Source organism: Lagopus muta, chromosome 15, assembly GCF_023343835.1.
Source record: "Lagopus muta isolate bLagMut1 chromosome 15, bLagMut1 primary, whole genome shotgun sequence".
NCBI lineage: Eukaryota > Metazoa > Chordata > Aves > Galliformes > Phasianidae > Lagopus > Lagopus muta.
In genome coordinates, this window is record NC_064447.1 from 448,299 (window position 1) to 461,015 (window position 12,717).

Consider the following 12,717-nt stretch of genomic DNA (forward strand, 5'->3'; position numbering starts at 1 on the left):
ACTAGTGGCATGCATTTTCCAAGAGCTCAGTACAAGCTCGTGTCCTTCTGGGCATGCACAGCTGCATCCAAAGCAATTGCGTGCCCCGTTTCCTCTGCTGTACTTCTCCTTCAGCTTCATCACAGTGACTTCTTCCCTGACCTTGAGCTGTTTTTCTCCCTTTTGGCAAATTTCCACTACTTGTTCTGCCACAACGAGCAACTTTCTATCTTGGTGCACTGTAACCCACGTGAAGCCCAAGAAAAAAGTCCTCGTGTGGATGCAAAGATAAAAGTCTATCGCAACTCCCCAGGGCTTCTGCGAAGCAGGACAGCTGAGAAACACACGGCTGTTTGCACATCAAGCAGAGCACAACCGGCAAGTTTTAGAAGCAGCGCTCCCTGCTTGCCTTCGCAAACATAACGCGTCGGTCCAGAAACTAATCTCCCGATCGGTACCGCTAAAGCAGCCCGTATCACTGCGCACTGCACACTGCGCGCCCCGAGCCCCAGGCGGGGCGGAAGTAGCGGCGGAAGTGGCTGCGGAAGTGGCGGCCTGGCGGCGTCACGTGACAGCCGGCACGTGACGACCGGCTGCACGTGACTGGGACAAGATGGCGGCCTTCCCCTGGTGAGGCTCCGGGGCCCGCATTCCGCGGAGCGCCGTCCCGTCGAGGTGGTGCTGGGGGAGGGTCGCGTTTCGGGCTCCCGCGTTTCGGGCTCCCGCTGACTCGTGAGGGTCGGTCGTCGGCTTCCGCGTACCCGCAGCTCAGGGGCTGCGGCGTTGATGCGGGAGACGCTCCCTTTGCGCGGATGGGCGGTGGGGAGCGGCGTCCGCCTCGCCCTCGGGAAGAGAAAAGCGGGCGGGGGCCGGGCGTCCCTGCCGCTGTCGTCTGCGGCTTTGTGGGTTTTTATTTTCCCGAGGTTAGCAAGAAAGCTAGATGAGGACGGTTCACTTTTTGCTTGATTCGGTGATGGCGCCGTGGCTGGTGCCGCTCTCTCAGAAGGAGCGGGTGAGGTACAGCAGCGCCCGGGAGTGTCACTGTTGGCCTCCGCATGGCGGGCCTGGGGCCGGGCTGGGGCACATGAGCTTTGCCTGGCAGTGAGGGAAGATGTTTGTAGTTATTTCTTTCTTCTCCAAAACTGTTCTGCTTTCCCAGCGAGCTGTTTTGTTTTGTAAGACCTGTTCTCCTGCTGCAGCCGAGATACGGTGTAATTAACAAGCCATCGGCTGAACGCAGAGTCGAACAGAGGAAAATGCCGGAGTTAGTGGTAATTAGTGGGCTGATGAGGTGTTCCCTTGTGTATGTGTGTGTGTGTATACGTATATATGTATAATACTTTGTGCTGCAGGTAACTGAAAACTTATGTTGCTGTAGCTAAGAAAACGTGTGTCTGTAAGGCATCAAGTGAGTGTCAGCGCTTCTGCTGTTTACTGGGGTTGGATCCTGTGTAGTTGGTGACCCTACAGAAACTAAACAGAATAAGTATGGGTGTAAACCTGAGCCTGTGGTGGGCTGTGTGCCTACAGGATGCCAGTGCTGGGGGGAAGGGAGAGGTTCTTGCTGGGCAGGAGGGGGCTGGCAGTCTGGCTGGTGCTCGAGATTGATGCCACATGCAGTGATTGTTGTGTATGGAAAAAGACTCCAAGCTGCTGGGGAATCTGCCTGGCGCCTGAGGTGCATCTTGTTGTGTGCACCAGAAATGAAACCTAGCTTGGTGTGGCTAATGGTGTTTTTTCTTTTTCTTTTCTTGCGGGAGTTTGTTGTGAGGCTGTTTAGTGAGATTGGAAAGCTGAAAGCAGGCTCCTCTGATCCCTGTGCTGGTTCCAGTTGTGCTGAGCACTTTATCATGTTGTAAATGTACTCTGTAAAGGGCTATTGTAGGGGAAGCAGCTTTTCTTCATTGCCGTATGTGCTTGTCCAGTGATGCCTTACGTGACTATGAGAATACAATTGATACCCTCCTGGGAATGGTGTGCCATGTGTGAGCTGTGAGCTGCTTACTTCTGCACCATTGATTGGGAGAAATGTATAAAGAAGAGGTATGGAAATACTGGCAGAGCTGTGACAGAGCAATAGAAATATGGTATTCTCCCTTTTCTGCCTTCCTACTTTGTCAGACATAATTTAAAAGCATGCTTACGTAGATATTTCTGTTTCAGCAATTAAAAATGTAGGGCAGTTGTTCTGTTTTACAAAAGAGCAGCGTCCTAAGCTGCAGTTGATAAAAATGGTGTGTCGTACTGCTAGTTCCTAGTGGCAACAGGATTTCACTCAAATACTTTTATTTATGTTGTTTTCAGGAATCAAGTTGTTTTGTTTAATAGACGTGGAGACCATAGTTCTCACGGCACTCTCTTAAATTCAGATTGAAATATCTATGTTTTTATGGTTCTTTTTTCCACTTGATGGCATACTTAATTTTCATAGGAGAAGCAAAGCTTATCCACCATGTAAGTATATGATCACAGTACATGAGCATGACTGCTTAGATTTCTTCCCTTGTGTTTTCACACCTACCATTTCCCTTCACTTGGTTTAAGAGATGTGTTCAGTGATTTCCATCAGCCCCTCTCGTTATGCTCTGTTAAACTTCCCGTTCTGCACTCGTTGAAACAGAAGAGAACCCAACTGCAGAATGCAACTGAATGCTTGCGAGGAAAATGCTTTCAGTTTATGTAAAAAAGAGAAAAAATTGCAGTATACGCTCTGACTTCTTTTCCACTGGATATTTCTTTTTGTAAATGTAGGTGCATCTATGTAAATACGTGCTTCTCTGTTCACAAGTGATTATTTATATGCATATATACTCACCCTTCTATCTTGCTTTTTAGGCATGCCAGGTCAAGAAATTATGCTTCAGAATCTGATGTCTGCAAAGTAGAATCTGTGCCCTTGGATTTTGGTGACTACCATCCACTGAAACCCATTACAGTGAGTTTCTTTTTGTGTGTTCGGAAAGCAAACGTGTAGTAAAACTGCTGGTTTTCCTTCTCCTCTTAAAAGTAAAAGGCTTTGAAATTGGTGGTGGTGCTACTGAAGTGTCCAGGTTTACTCCGTTGTTCATCCTTTACAGACATTTGCTGGTACTGCTGAGTGTCAAAAATGATCCTTTTCCGATAGAGCATTTCAACTCGTGGGTTTTCTTGATTCCTTTAAGTGCTGTATAAGGAATAAGTTGGAAATCAAATAATTGCATCACAAATAACCTGCATCGTGGCTTGATGTAAGATTTGTTTTGGATGAACTTCCAGTCAGCTGTATGCTTTAAAACACTTAAACTTTGATGTATGAGAAGTTTTTAAAAGTATGGGTGTACAAAAAAAAAAAATCCAGTTTCAATGAGATGATAGCAGTATGCTCAGTTTTTGTTGTTCAGCCTGATACCACGTAGTCTGGGGCATCTCTCTGGCCATTTTGGGTCAGCTGCCCTGGTCCCGTCCTGTGCCAGCTTCTTGTGCACCCCAGCTCCTTGCTGTCAGGGCAGTGCACAAAGCTGGCAAGTCCTTGACTCAGTATAAGCCTGGCTCTGCGCCATCTCAAACACTGGCATGTTATCAACGTTTTTCTCATCCTAAATCCAAAGCACCACAGGTACCAGCAGCTGTCAGGCAGAAAATTAACCCTGTCCCAGCCAAAACCAATACATGGGAAATAGCAAGTAAGAAATTGAAAGAGAGAGAGGAAAAAACTAAAAGAGAGATACTGGAAATAAATTTAGAATGAGTGTTCTTAGAGTTCTGTAGACTCAGAATTGGAAGAAAAGATGTCATGGAAATGCTAGTGAAGATTGCCTCTGGATTCAGAAATGTGCTTCTACTTAATGCAGTAGCTGATGCTGAAGGCTTTGTGGTAGATGAGTCCTTGCTTCCTTTGCACTATTATGGTTTATGTCGTCTGTAATGCTTCATTTAAAGGACAGGGGAAGACTTTTTTTTTTTTTTTGACAAGTTTTGAACTTTTCCAGGTTACCGAATCCAAGACCAAGAAGATGAGCCGGAAAGGAAGTACTTCTTCTACCTCTTCTTCTTCTTCTAGTTCTGTGACGGACCCACTGAGCAGTGTGTTGGATGGTACCGATCCCTTGTCACTCTTTGCAGCGGCTGCAGATCCTTTGGCTACCACTGCTTCCATGGTAATACTGTAGGACACTTAACTGAATAAAAGGAGCCAAACAACCAAGCCAGCCATGGAGAAAATATTTGTCTCACCAATTAGAAGCTTAATGTTAAGCTTGGAGAATATACTGTACTAATAGAATGAAGTTTTTCCCTTTGTGTTTCATGTTGATGTATATTTTTAATATGGTAACTGTGGAAGGATCAGTAAACACTTGAAGCGTTCAGTTAACCTTTATCAGTTTTCTCTTTTTTTCCCTAGATTTGTTAAAATGGTTTTAACATCTGCTCTCATGCTCTCCTTATAGGATGGCATACGAAAGAAACGGGATAAAGATGACAGCTCAGCACTAGGAAGTGACTTTGAACAGTGGTCAAGCAAACGTGGTGAAATACTTGCTAGATACACAACAACTGAGAAGCTCTCTATTGTAAGTGGAAGCTCCTCCAATTTTGTTTATTATTTATCTGTTTATTATCATTCTATAATGGGTTTTAGGTGCCGCTGTTTTGTAACCATTTCCTGAGTAAATATTGCACGTTTTAATGTTGTGAGCTGTGGTGCATCCTTTCTGTCACTTCTGATTGTTTAGGAACAGAGACCAAAAGTCTGTTGAGCCGTCATTTTATTGTTTTCTAACAACAGAAATAACTTGTAGTTTCAGGTCCACGTCTAAATTATTAGAGCCTTCGTTAGCATTGTACTATCCTGTGCATTCTTGGAATGCTGGTGAGTACATGTTCTCTGAAAATGTGCGTTTTCTGTTTCTTCACAGAATCTGTACATGGGATCTGAAAAAGGTAAACGGTTTCTCTGTGTCTAACCAGCAGTGTTCCTTGAAGTAGGGTGCGAGCGACAGACTTGTGGTCGAGAACAGTTGAAACGTAATCCTGCCCTGACATACGCTTGGCTGTCTGCTGTTTTTGTCAGTAAGACAAGCTGCATTTCTATTTAAAATAACTGCTGAAGACAAAACGTCTGCCTCGTCTCGTATTCCTGTAAGCTAATGAATTCAAGTGCGAGAATCACTCGGAGTCAAAAATTTCAGGTTAGGTGTAGATCTTAGCGATAGCAGCGGTAGCAGTTCTTAGTCATTATTGCAAGACGGGCGCGCGCCCCCTGTTGGCAAAGGAGGAATTGCGCACCGGTCAGCAAAACCCATTCTGTTCGGTGCCCGAACTCCAACGCAGGTAATGCTCTCCTGGCACTCGCCCACTGGTGAGCGGCTCAGCTCACAGTATCCCCGGCGCTGTTGCTATGATCCATTCCCATATAAGGTCTGTTACCAACCTGTTGATTTTTGGTATGTTTTGTACTTTCCTATGGAGATAGGAGGGCAGTGAATGTCAGGTGTGAGCACATTTGTTCTGTCCTGTGCTGGGCTCTCCCCACCCTGCCTCTTTACCTTTATCTTGTGCCTGTCTCAATTCTAGCCAAGTCAGAACACCTCCAATCTTAACTTTTTACTCTGTTCAGCAACTTTGTTAGTGGAAGAAAAACAGCTGTTTCACAAGAGGATTAGAAGTTCAGGCAAGGCCTACACTATATACAGAAAATACTGGGAACTTCTACTGCAAAAACACCATCTACATCTCGCACGTGATTATGTGCTATGGAAGAACATGTAATTCACTGCCCCTCGTTGTAGCTTAAAACTTTCTTGTATTTAGAATTAATGATAATGTGTTGAGGATCACGTTTATCATCTCTTCTGCTTGCTGGAAGGGAAAGCAAGCAATCCCATAGGAACTTGTTCAGCCTGTGCAGCATTTAAGCTTCTGCAGAAAAATGAAATGCTTTGGATTGAGAATGGTCAAACACTGGAGCAACGTGTTGAAAGAGGGCATGAAATCTCCATCTTAAATAATGTTAAATTGGTTGGATAGTCTGTTATAACCTGCTGTAACTTCAAAATCAGGCCTGTTTTGAGGAGTGAAGTTGAGCCTTTCTAACATAAATTATCCTATGGCTCTGTCCTTACCAACAGAAGTTGTATGTTCAAAACAGAGGTGGGATCAAATGCTTGCTTTCAGTAATAGCTACCAAACGGACGGAACCACCTGTCTTCTGTCACTGAAGTTGCTGAGTTTGTCAGGCTCCTTCCGATTTGTTTCTGTTTTGAAGTCCAGGTGTTCAAATGTTAATCTCAAACACGTCATCTTTTATAGGAAAAGCTACAACTAGTGGCTCAGCAGTTTCTGAAAAAGTGAGGACAAGGTTGGAAGAACTGGATGATCTGGAAGAGGTAGGAAAGTTTCTGATTCAATTACATCAATCATCATCAAGTGAAATAAGCTTCTTAATTAAGATTTCATAGTTTTTTATATTATATTTAATATTCAATATATTTATAATTAGTATTGTACTTAATATTCAAATTATTCTCAAAGGGCAGTATTTTACAGAGAATGGATGAGGCATTCGTTTCCTAATACCTGAATCTCTAGGTTACTTTTACTGTGGCTTTGGATAATGTTGTTTTGAAGCCTCCTAATGAGCTTCAGTTTGCCATTTGCCTTAGCAAGCACAATTCTGATGGTCACACAATGGATTCTTTGAACAGAAAAATACAGTATTCCTTACCAGAGAGTAACGTGTACCATTGTGTGAAACTGTAGCTGCATTAAGTACATTCTTTTTTCTCTTCATCCGTAATTGTTCTTTTTTACCGATGATTGTTTCTAGACATTGAGATCATGAAATCTGTTTTGTAATGCAGCTTGTTATATAGATCAGAATTAGTCCTAAAAGTAGTTTTTTTTCTCTGCTACTTCTAACAACTGTTCCAGAAACTACTTCTGGTCTTCTGCATGCATTTATAACCACCCATTTCCTAAAACCTGAATAATTATTTTGCCTTCCAGTGCGTTCCTAGCTCATTTCTGATATGCAAGCTTTTTATAAGGTCTGTAAGTGTGATTCTGATCTCTGTTTTGCTGTTTGCTCTGCAGTTGTAGTTTGTTGAAAAAATAAGATTGTAAAGTTTAAAAGAAGACTGTCAAGTACTTAAGATTGTTGTTGTTTGGTTTTGCTTTTTTTTCCTAATGGCTACAAGAAGAAAGGCCAAGTGAACTGTATTTAGCCTTGAGAAAAGAAAACTGAGAGGGGACCTGATCCAGGTCTATAAATATAGAAGGTGTGGAGGGCAGAGTGGTGAGGCCAGACTCTTCAGCAGTGTATGGAGACAGGACAAAGGGAAACGGCCGGAAACTGCAGCATAGGAAGTTCTGCACAAATGTGCACAACAACTTCTTTATGGTGAGGGTGACGGAGCACTGGAACAGGCTGCCCAGTGGGGTTGTGGAGTCTCCTTCTCTGGAGATGTTCAAGTCTCGCCTGGATGCCGACCTGTGCAACCTGCTGTAGGGAACTGCTTTGGCAGGGGGTTGGACTCGATGATCTCTGGAGGTCCCTTCCAACCCCTACAATTCTGTGATTCTGATTCTGTGTAATAATTATTTTGCCTTCCAGTGCGTTCCTAGCTCATTTCTGATATGCAAGCTTTTTATAAGGTCTGTAAGTGTGATTCCGATCTCTGTTTTGCTGTTTGCTCTGCGGTTGTAGTTTGTTGAAAAAATAAGATTGTAAAGTTTAAAAGAAGACTGTCAAGTACTTGAGATTTAAGCTTTTGTCGTTGTTTGGTTTTGCTTTTTTTTTTTCCTAATGGCTACAATACAGCCGTTTCTTGCTGTCAACCAATTTTTTAGGAACTTGCTGGCAAAACGCGTTTTGTTTGTCTCCTATGCTGCTGCTACATAGGTCCTAATATGAATCTGTATAGTGTTAGGATAGCAATTATATATGATATATATAATAGTGTACCACTGAAATAGTCTGATTTCTGACCGTGCAGACAGTGTTTGAGTACCAGCATGTGTCTTGAAAACCAAAGTGGTTGTGATGCATCCCCATGTAAATGCCAGAGGTGTGGATGATGCAAAGTTAAGGGAGAATAAGGATTTTTTTTTTTCTCCCCTCAGTGATCTGACACTGCTTTTCCCCTTCTCTCTCTGCCTCACTAAGCAGACTTGTGTTTTCTTGTCAGGGGTCACAGAAAGAGCTGTTGAACTTGACTCAGCAGGATTACGTGAATCGAATTGAAGAACTCAACCAGTCTTTGAAGGATGCTTGGTCCTCTGATCAGAAAGTAAAAGCTCTGAAAATAGTCATTCAGGTAAGTTTCAAGTGGTTTTCTTCTGTGCCGTTCTGATGGGTTTGGTGGTGTGATTTGTCCTATTTCTTTCAAGAGGAAAATAGAGTTTCTGTTAGTTTTCTATTTATTTTAGTCTGCACTGAAATTCATTTCTTTTGGAGTTTTATGACTTCTGACAACAGTTAAAAATCTGACTTGTTATGTAGTGAAATCTTTTCTGGGGTTTATTGAAATACTACATGGAGGAAATTCTATAATCTTTAGATGCTGTTTGACGATCAGTCAGAAGTGGTATACCTGCTTTTAGAGAAGCTTCCAGTACACATGCATTTTTATGTACACAAGTTCACACACGTTTTTATGGCCTGATGTAGAACAGCAGTGTTGACTGGAGGTTTAAAAAAACAAAAGCAAGAAAAGTAGGATGACTCTAGGTTTTTATTTCAAAACTGGTTATGAAAGGAGTGTGCCTTTCTTTATATCTTCTGTCAAACAGTTTGAGTATTTACAGTTTGTCTCAAATAGTACTGAACCAACTGCTGCTATTTCTCTTTTTCAAAACTGTTAGTGTGTTATAGACTGGCCATTAACTAATTCATGTTTTTCTAATTCTGTACAAGGTGGAAGTGACCACAGTCTGCTTACTGGAATTTTGGTTGCAGTGTTGTGGAAAATAGATTGTTCAGAGAGAGCTTTTGGAATGGCAGTTACTTTGTTCAGAGTGTCAAACCAAACAGGATTACTGTTAAGACAAGTTTATTTATGCTGCCTGGTAAAGGGGTGGCTAAATTCAAACTTTCTTGTGCTACTTCTGAATAAATTAAAGCAGTCAGTTTCATAATATTCTGAAAGAGAACCTTGAGTTTTTGAATTATTGAATGGTATTTGATAGTGCTTCGTGTCATGCAGTGTAGCTATACCTTAAAGTCTCGTAGCTGTTGAACTTTATCTTGCAATCCTAACGTTTTTCAAGATGACAGGTATTCCAGTGTTAAAATTAGAGCTGGAAAGATGGAGGTTTGCTTTTGAGTACTCTTCTGTCTCTACCTATAAGATGGTTCATGTTGCCATAAGTTATGTTAACAGTTATCCCCAGAGGTAGGAAGAGAATAAAAATTTGTGTTTAGTTTGCTAGTATAAATGGAATATGAGTGGAATGTATGTTTCAGCAGCTTGGCATACCTGAAATCTGCCTTTTCTCAGTTTTTTTGGAATGAAAGCATAGGAAAAACTAACCCACATACTCTTTTACCTCTAATACTGTACTTGTTTAATACTTCTTCTTTTCTTCAATCATTTTACTGCAGTGACACTCCAAATCACAGAATCACACAATGCTGATCTCATCATGTTTGTGTTGTGTCTTATCAGTCCTTCTCATACCAGGCGTGGATCAGATAGTTTAGGTCTTAAGGGTGAAATGTAACAACTAGGGAAAGATAAAGGATAGGATCATTAATACAATCATGCTGGGTTGGAGTTACCTGAGTACTGTATTTGTATGTGTAAGGAGACATTCAGAAGTAGTAATTGCAGCTTGCCACCTACTTGCTTATTATTAGCTCTTACTGCTCTGTGGATGTAAATCTGAAGGGCATGAAGTGATGTGTTTGAGGATTTTGATTAGGGTATGTGGGATGGGATTTCCATTTAAAAGAGTGGACAGAAAAAGGATATGAAAATGTATCTGGTAAAAGATAATAAGAGTAAATAACGTGTAGTTAATACTTTCCTCTAAGGCATGGAGTTTTTCTTTTTTCTTCTCTTCTTCCCTCCCCTGTACAGTAATGGCTTTTTGAAGCATCAGTGTTTTTCTCCGTCCAAACTTACTAAGGGAATAGAATCGCTTGATTTAGGACCCTTGCAAACTACAGGAAATTCAATTGTTAAAATGTTATTTCTTTTTAACTTGTCTGCTATCTTTCGGTTTGTTTCACTTAAGGTGATGAGCTGTTAAAGGGGCTCAGAGGGGAATGGGACAATTAAATGTTCTCTTGTTTGATGTGGCTTTAAAAAAAAAAGCCACAGGCAGAGTGCATCAGAGGAGATAATGACATCTTTTTAAAAGCTGCAAAAGTGATGTAATGCTAGTAGTCATCTGGTGGGTTTATGTTAAGTCAAGATTTTTTTTTTTTTGTGCTGGGTACTCTTGTGAAAACAGCAGTAACTTTAGCTTAAATTGTGGTAAAGACAATAAAGGAAATGAAACACAGATAAGGTGAGATCAGAAAATGATGCATGACTTAAAGTGGCTCATTCTAATGTAATAATATGAAATCAGCAAATTATTCTGGAAAAGAAGTTATAGCTTTGTGAAGTGTGTGAATGTTTTTAATGGAAAGCAGCATGGAATCTTTGGAGGAGGGGAAAAAAAGACCAAGGCATATATTAATAATTTGTGCGTTAATATTTTTAGTGTTCTTTTACAAATGGCATCACTAATGTTTTTCAGGTAAGGTGGTTTCTAAGACAGGGTTCAGTCCTTCATTTTAGAAAAGTAATATCAAAACTGAGTATGGTTATCTTGGTGTTGCCTGTATATTTGCACTTTGCATTTGAATTTTGTACAGCGGATGCACCTAATTAATGGAGAGACTGGTAAGAATGAGATGGGCATTGGGTTAATTAATGTGAACATCAAGATGAAACATAAAGGAGTCTAAAAATAACCAAGTAATTCTATGCTTAGAAAACAAGACAGGGTAGAAATCTAACCGTGTTGCTGATTCTTCCTAGTAAAGAGCGTAACTTTAAGTCTTGCATCCTCTTAATGAATTAGAAGCTTCTTTGACATCAGGCTGTGATTACACACACACACACACACACACACACACACACACACACATATATATATATGTATATATAGCCTATAACTATTAGTATAACCCTTTCTGCTTTGGGTGTGAGGTGTGAATGCACACTCACATGTCTTTCTGGTGCACACTTGTTCTTTCATGATAATAAAGCAGAGACACAAAGCACACCCCTCATCAAAGCTTGTTCAAATGTTATGATCGTGGGGTGTCAGATTGCTATGTGAATTTCTGGAATATAATGAGAACCTGCAATTTTTTTTACTTATTCCATTGAGACTGTTGAAGGGATGGAGGTGACAGAGACTCCTGTGCTGCTCAGTCTTACAGAGAGCAGAGGCCACATCTAGCTGATGCTGGGATGAGGTGGGATTCTGTCCCACAGTCATGTGGCTCTTCAGGTGGAAGCTGATCCATTCTGAATAAACCTCTGCCAAAGTTTTTGACTGATATGAACCAGTTGGTCCGTTTCCAAAAGGTTTGAGCTGGTCATGTGAACTGCAAAGATTTGTTTAAACGCTCATTAGCTAAATTTTTAACATTTTTGCTTAGTTTATTATCAGATTTTTTGTTTCGTATGTGGGGCTTAAGCTGAGGGTGAGAAATCAGAAAATGCCCTTTTTAAGGAAGGAGTCTTTTTATGCAGCTTCTGGAATATAACTGTCTGAATAAATGCACAAGTCTGCAGGGTCAGCTGAAATTCTGCATTATGGATTACCTTGTGTGAAGAAAAAACAGCTCTGTGACTAATTCTGTTGGAAATGAAGAATAATCTGAAAAATAGGGTACCATGGATGGTTATTTTAAAGTTTCTACTTTTTGGTGGGAAATTGTTACTTCCATCTGTAGGTATTAATCCAATCTGATGGAACAAAAGCATGAATTTTAATTGTTGTCTGTTTTTCTTTTCCCTTTCTAGTGTTCAAAGCTTCTTTCAGACACCACAGTAATCCAGTTTTATCCAAGTAAATTTGTCTTAATAACAGATATACTTGATACTTTCGGTAAGTATAGTTGTTTTGTGTTGGGTAGTGGGGTTTTTTTTGTTTTTATTTTTTGTACAAAGGTAAATTATCCTAAAACACTGAAATGGTTCTCTTTTAACAGTAAATATTTTTCCAATGTGCACATTTGGAAACTACTGATACAAATGTATTTTGTAGTTGTTCAAAAACTCACATTAGTGAAGACTTGAAAATAAAAATATTTTATTTTGGAGCAGTTCTGTGTTTTATGTGATAGTGAATGTCCACAACAAAACCTTGGGGAACATCCATGATCTCTGAATTTCAGCATTTAAAATGCTGTAATTATTACGAAAATACCTCATTTCTGACTTGAGCTTCTTAGAATCATAGAATCATAGAATCTTGAGTCTAAATATTTCATTCTTTGTACTTGAAGTCTGATAATTTTGCTTTAGCTGAGCAGGGACTATGAAGTGATCTAAATGTTACTGAATTATTTTAGTTTTATTATTTTTAAATTATCCTTCATGTGAAACTGTCATCCACTTAATGTTTTTCTATTGTTTTTCTGCTGTTACGGAGGGCTTGTGGTGGTGTTTGAAGTTCAAGGGCATTGATATTTGCCAGGATGTGCTATGACACAGAGCAATTGTTCTGTCAGATCTTGCTTCCTCTTTGCTCTTT

At 40.7% G+C, this 12,717-nt stretch overlaps 1 protein-coding gene across 7 annotated transcripts in view; it reads left to right on the forward strand.

Annotated features, from left to right (window-relative positions):
- The first annotated feature begins 515 nt into the window (after nucleotides 1–515).
- The window catches only part of VPS35L (VPS35 endosomal protein sorting factor like), a 53,422-nt gene continuing 41,220 nt past the window's right edge, over nucleotides 516–12,717 (forward strand). For 3 of the 7 annotated variants that reach the window (XM_048961702.1, XM_048961699.1, XM_048961700.1), the window contains exons 1-8: nucleotides 516–609; nucleotides 2,815–2,914; nucleotides 3,948–4,115; nucleotides 4,407–4,529; nucleotides 4,875–4,899; nucleotides 6,268–6,344; nucleotides 8,145–8,273; nucleotides 11,985–12,069. In XM_048961702.1, the coding sequence (XP_048817659.1) occupies nucleotides 593–609; nucleotides 2,815–2,914; nucleotides 3,948–4,115; nucleotides 4,407–4,529; nucleotides 4,875–4,899; nucleotides 6,268–6,344; nucleotides 8,145–8,273; nucleotides 11,985–12,069 (724 nt within the window). In that variant the 5' untranslated portion in view covers nucleotides 516–592. Of the gene's footprint in view, nucleotides 610–635; nucleotides 655–1,552; nucleotides 2,023–2,290; nucleotides 2,434–2,814; nucleotides 2,915–3,947; nucleotides 4,116–4,406; nucleotides 4,530–4,874; nucleotides 4,900–6,267; nucleotides 6,345–8,144; nucleotides 8,274–11,984; nucleotides 12,070–12,717 lie in introns of those variants that run through there. The other 4 variants (XM_048961695.1, XM_048961698.1, XM_048961697.1 and 1 more) reach the window with 4 other exon arrangements.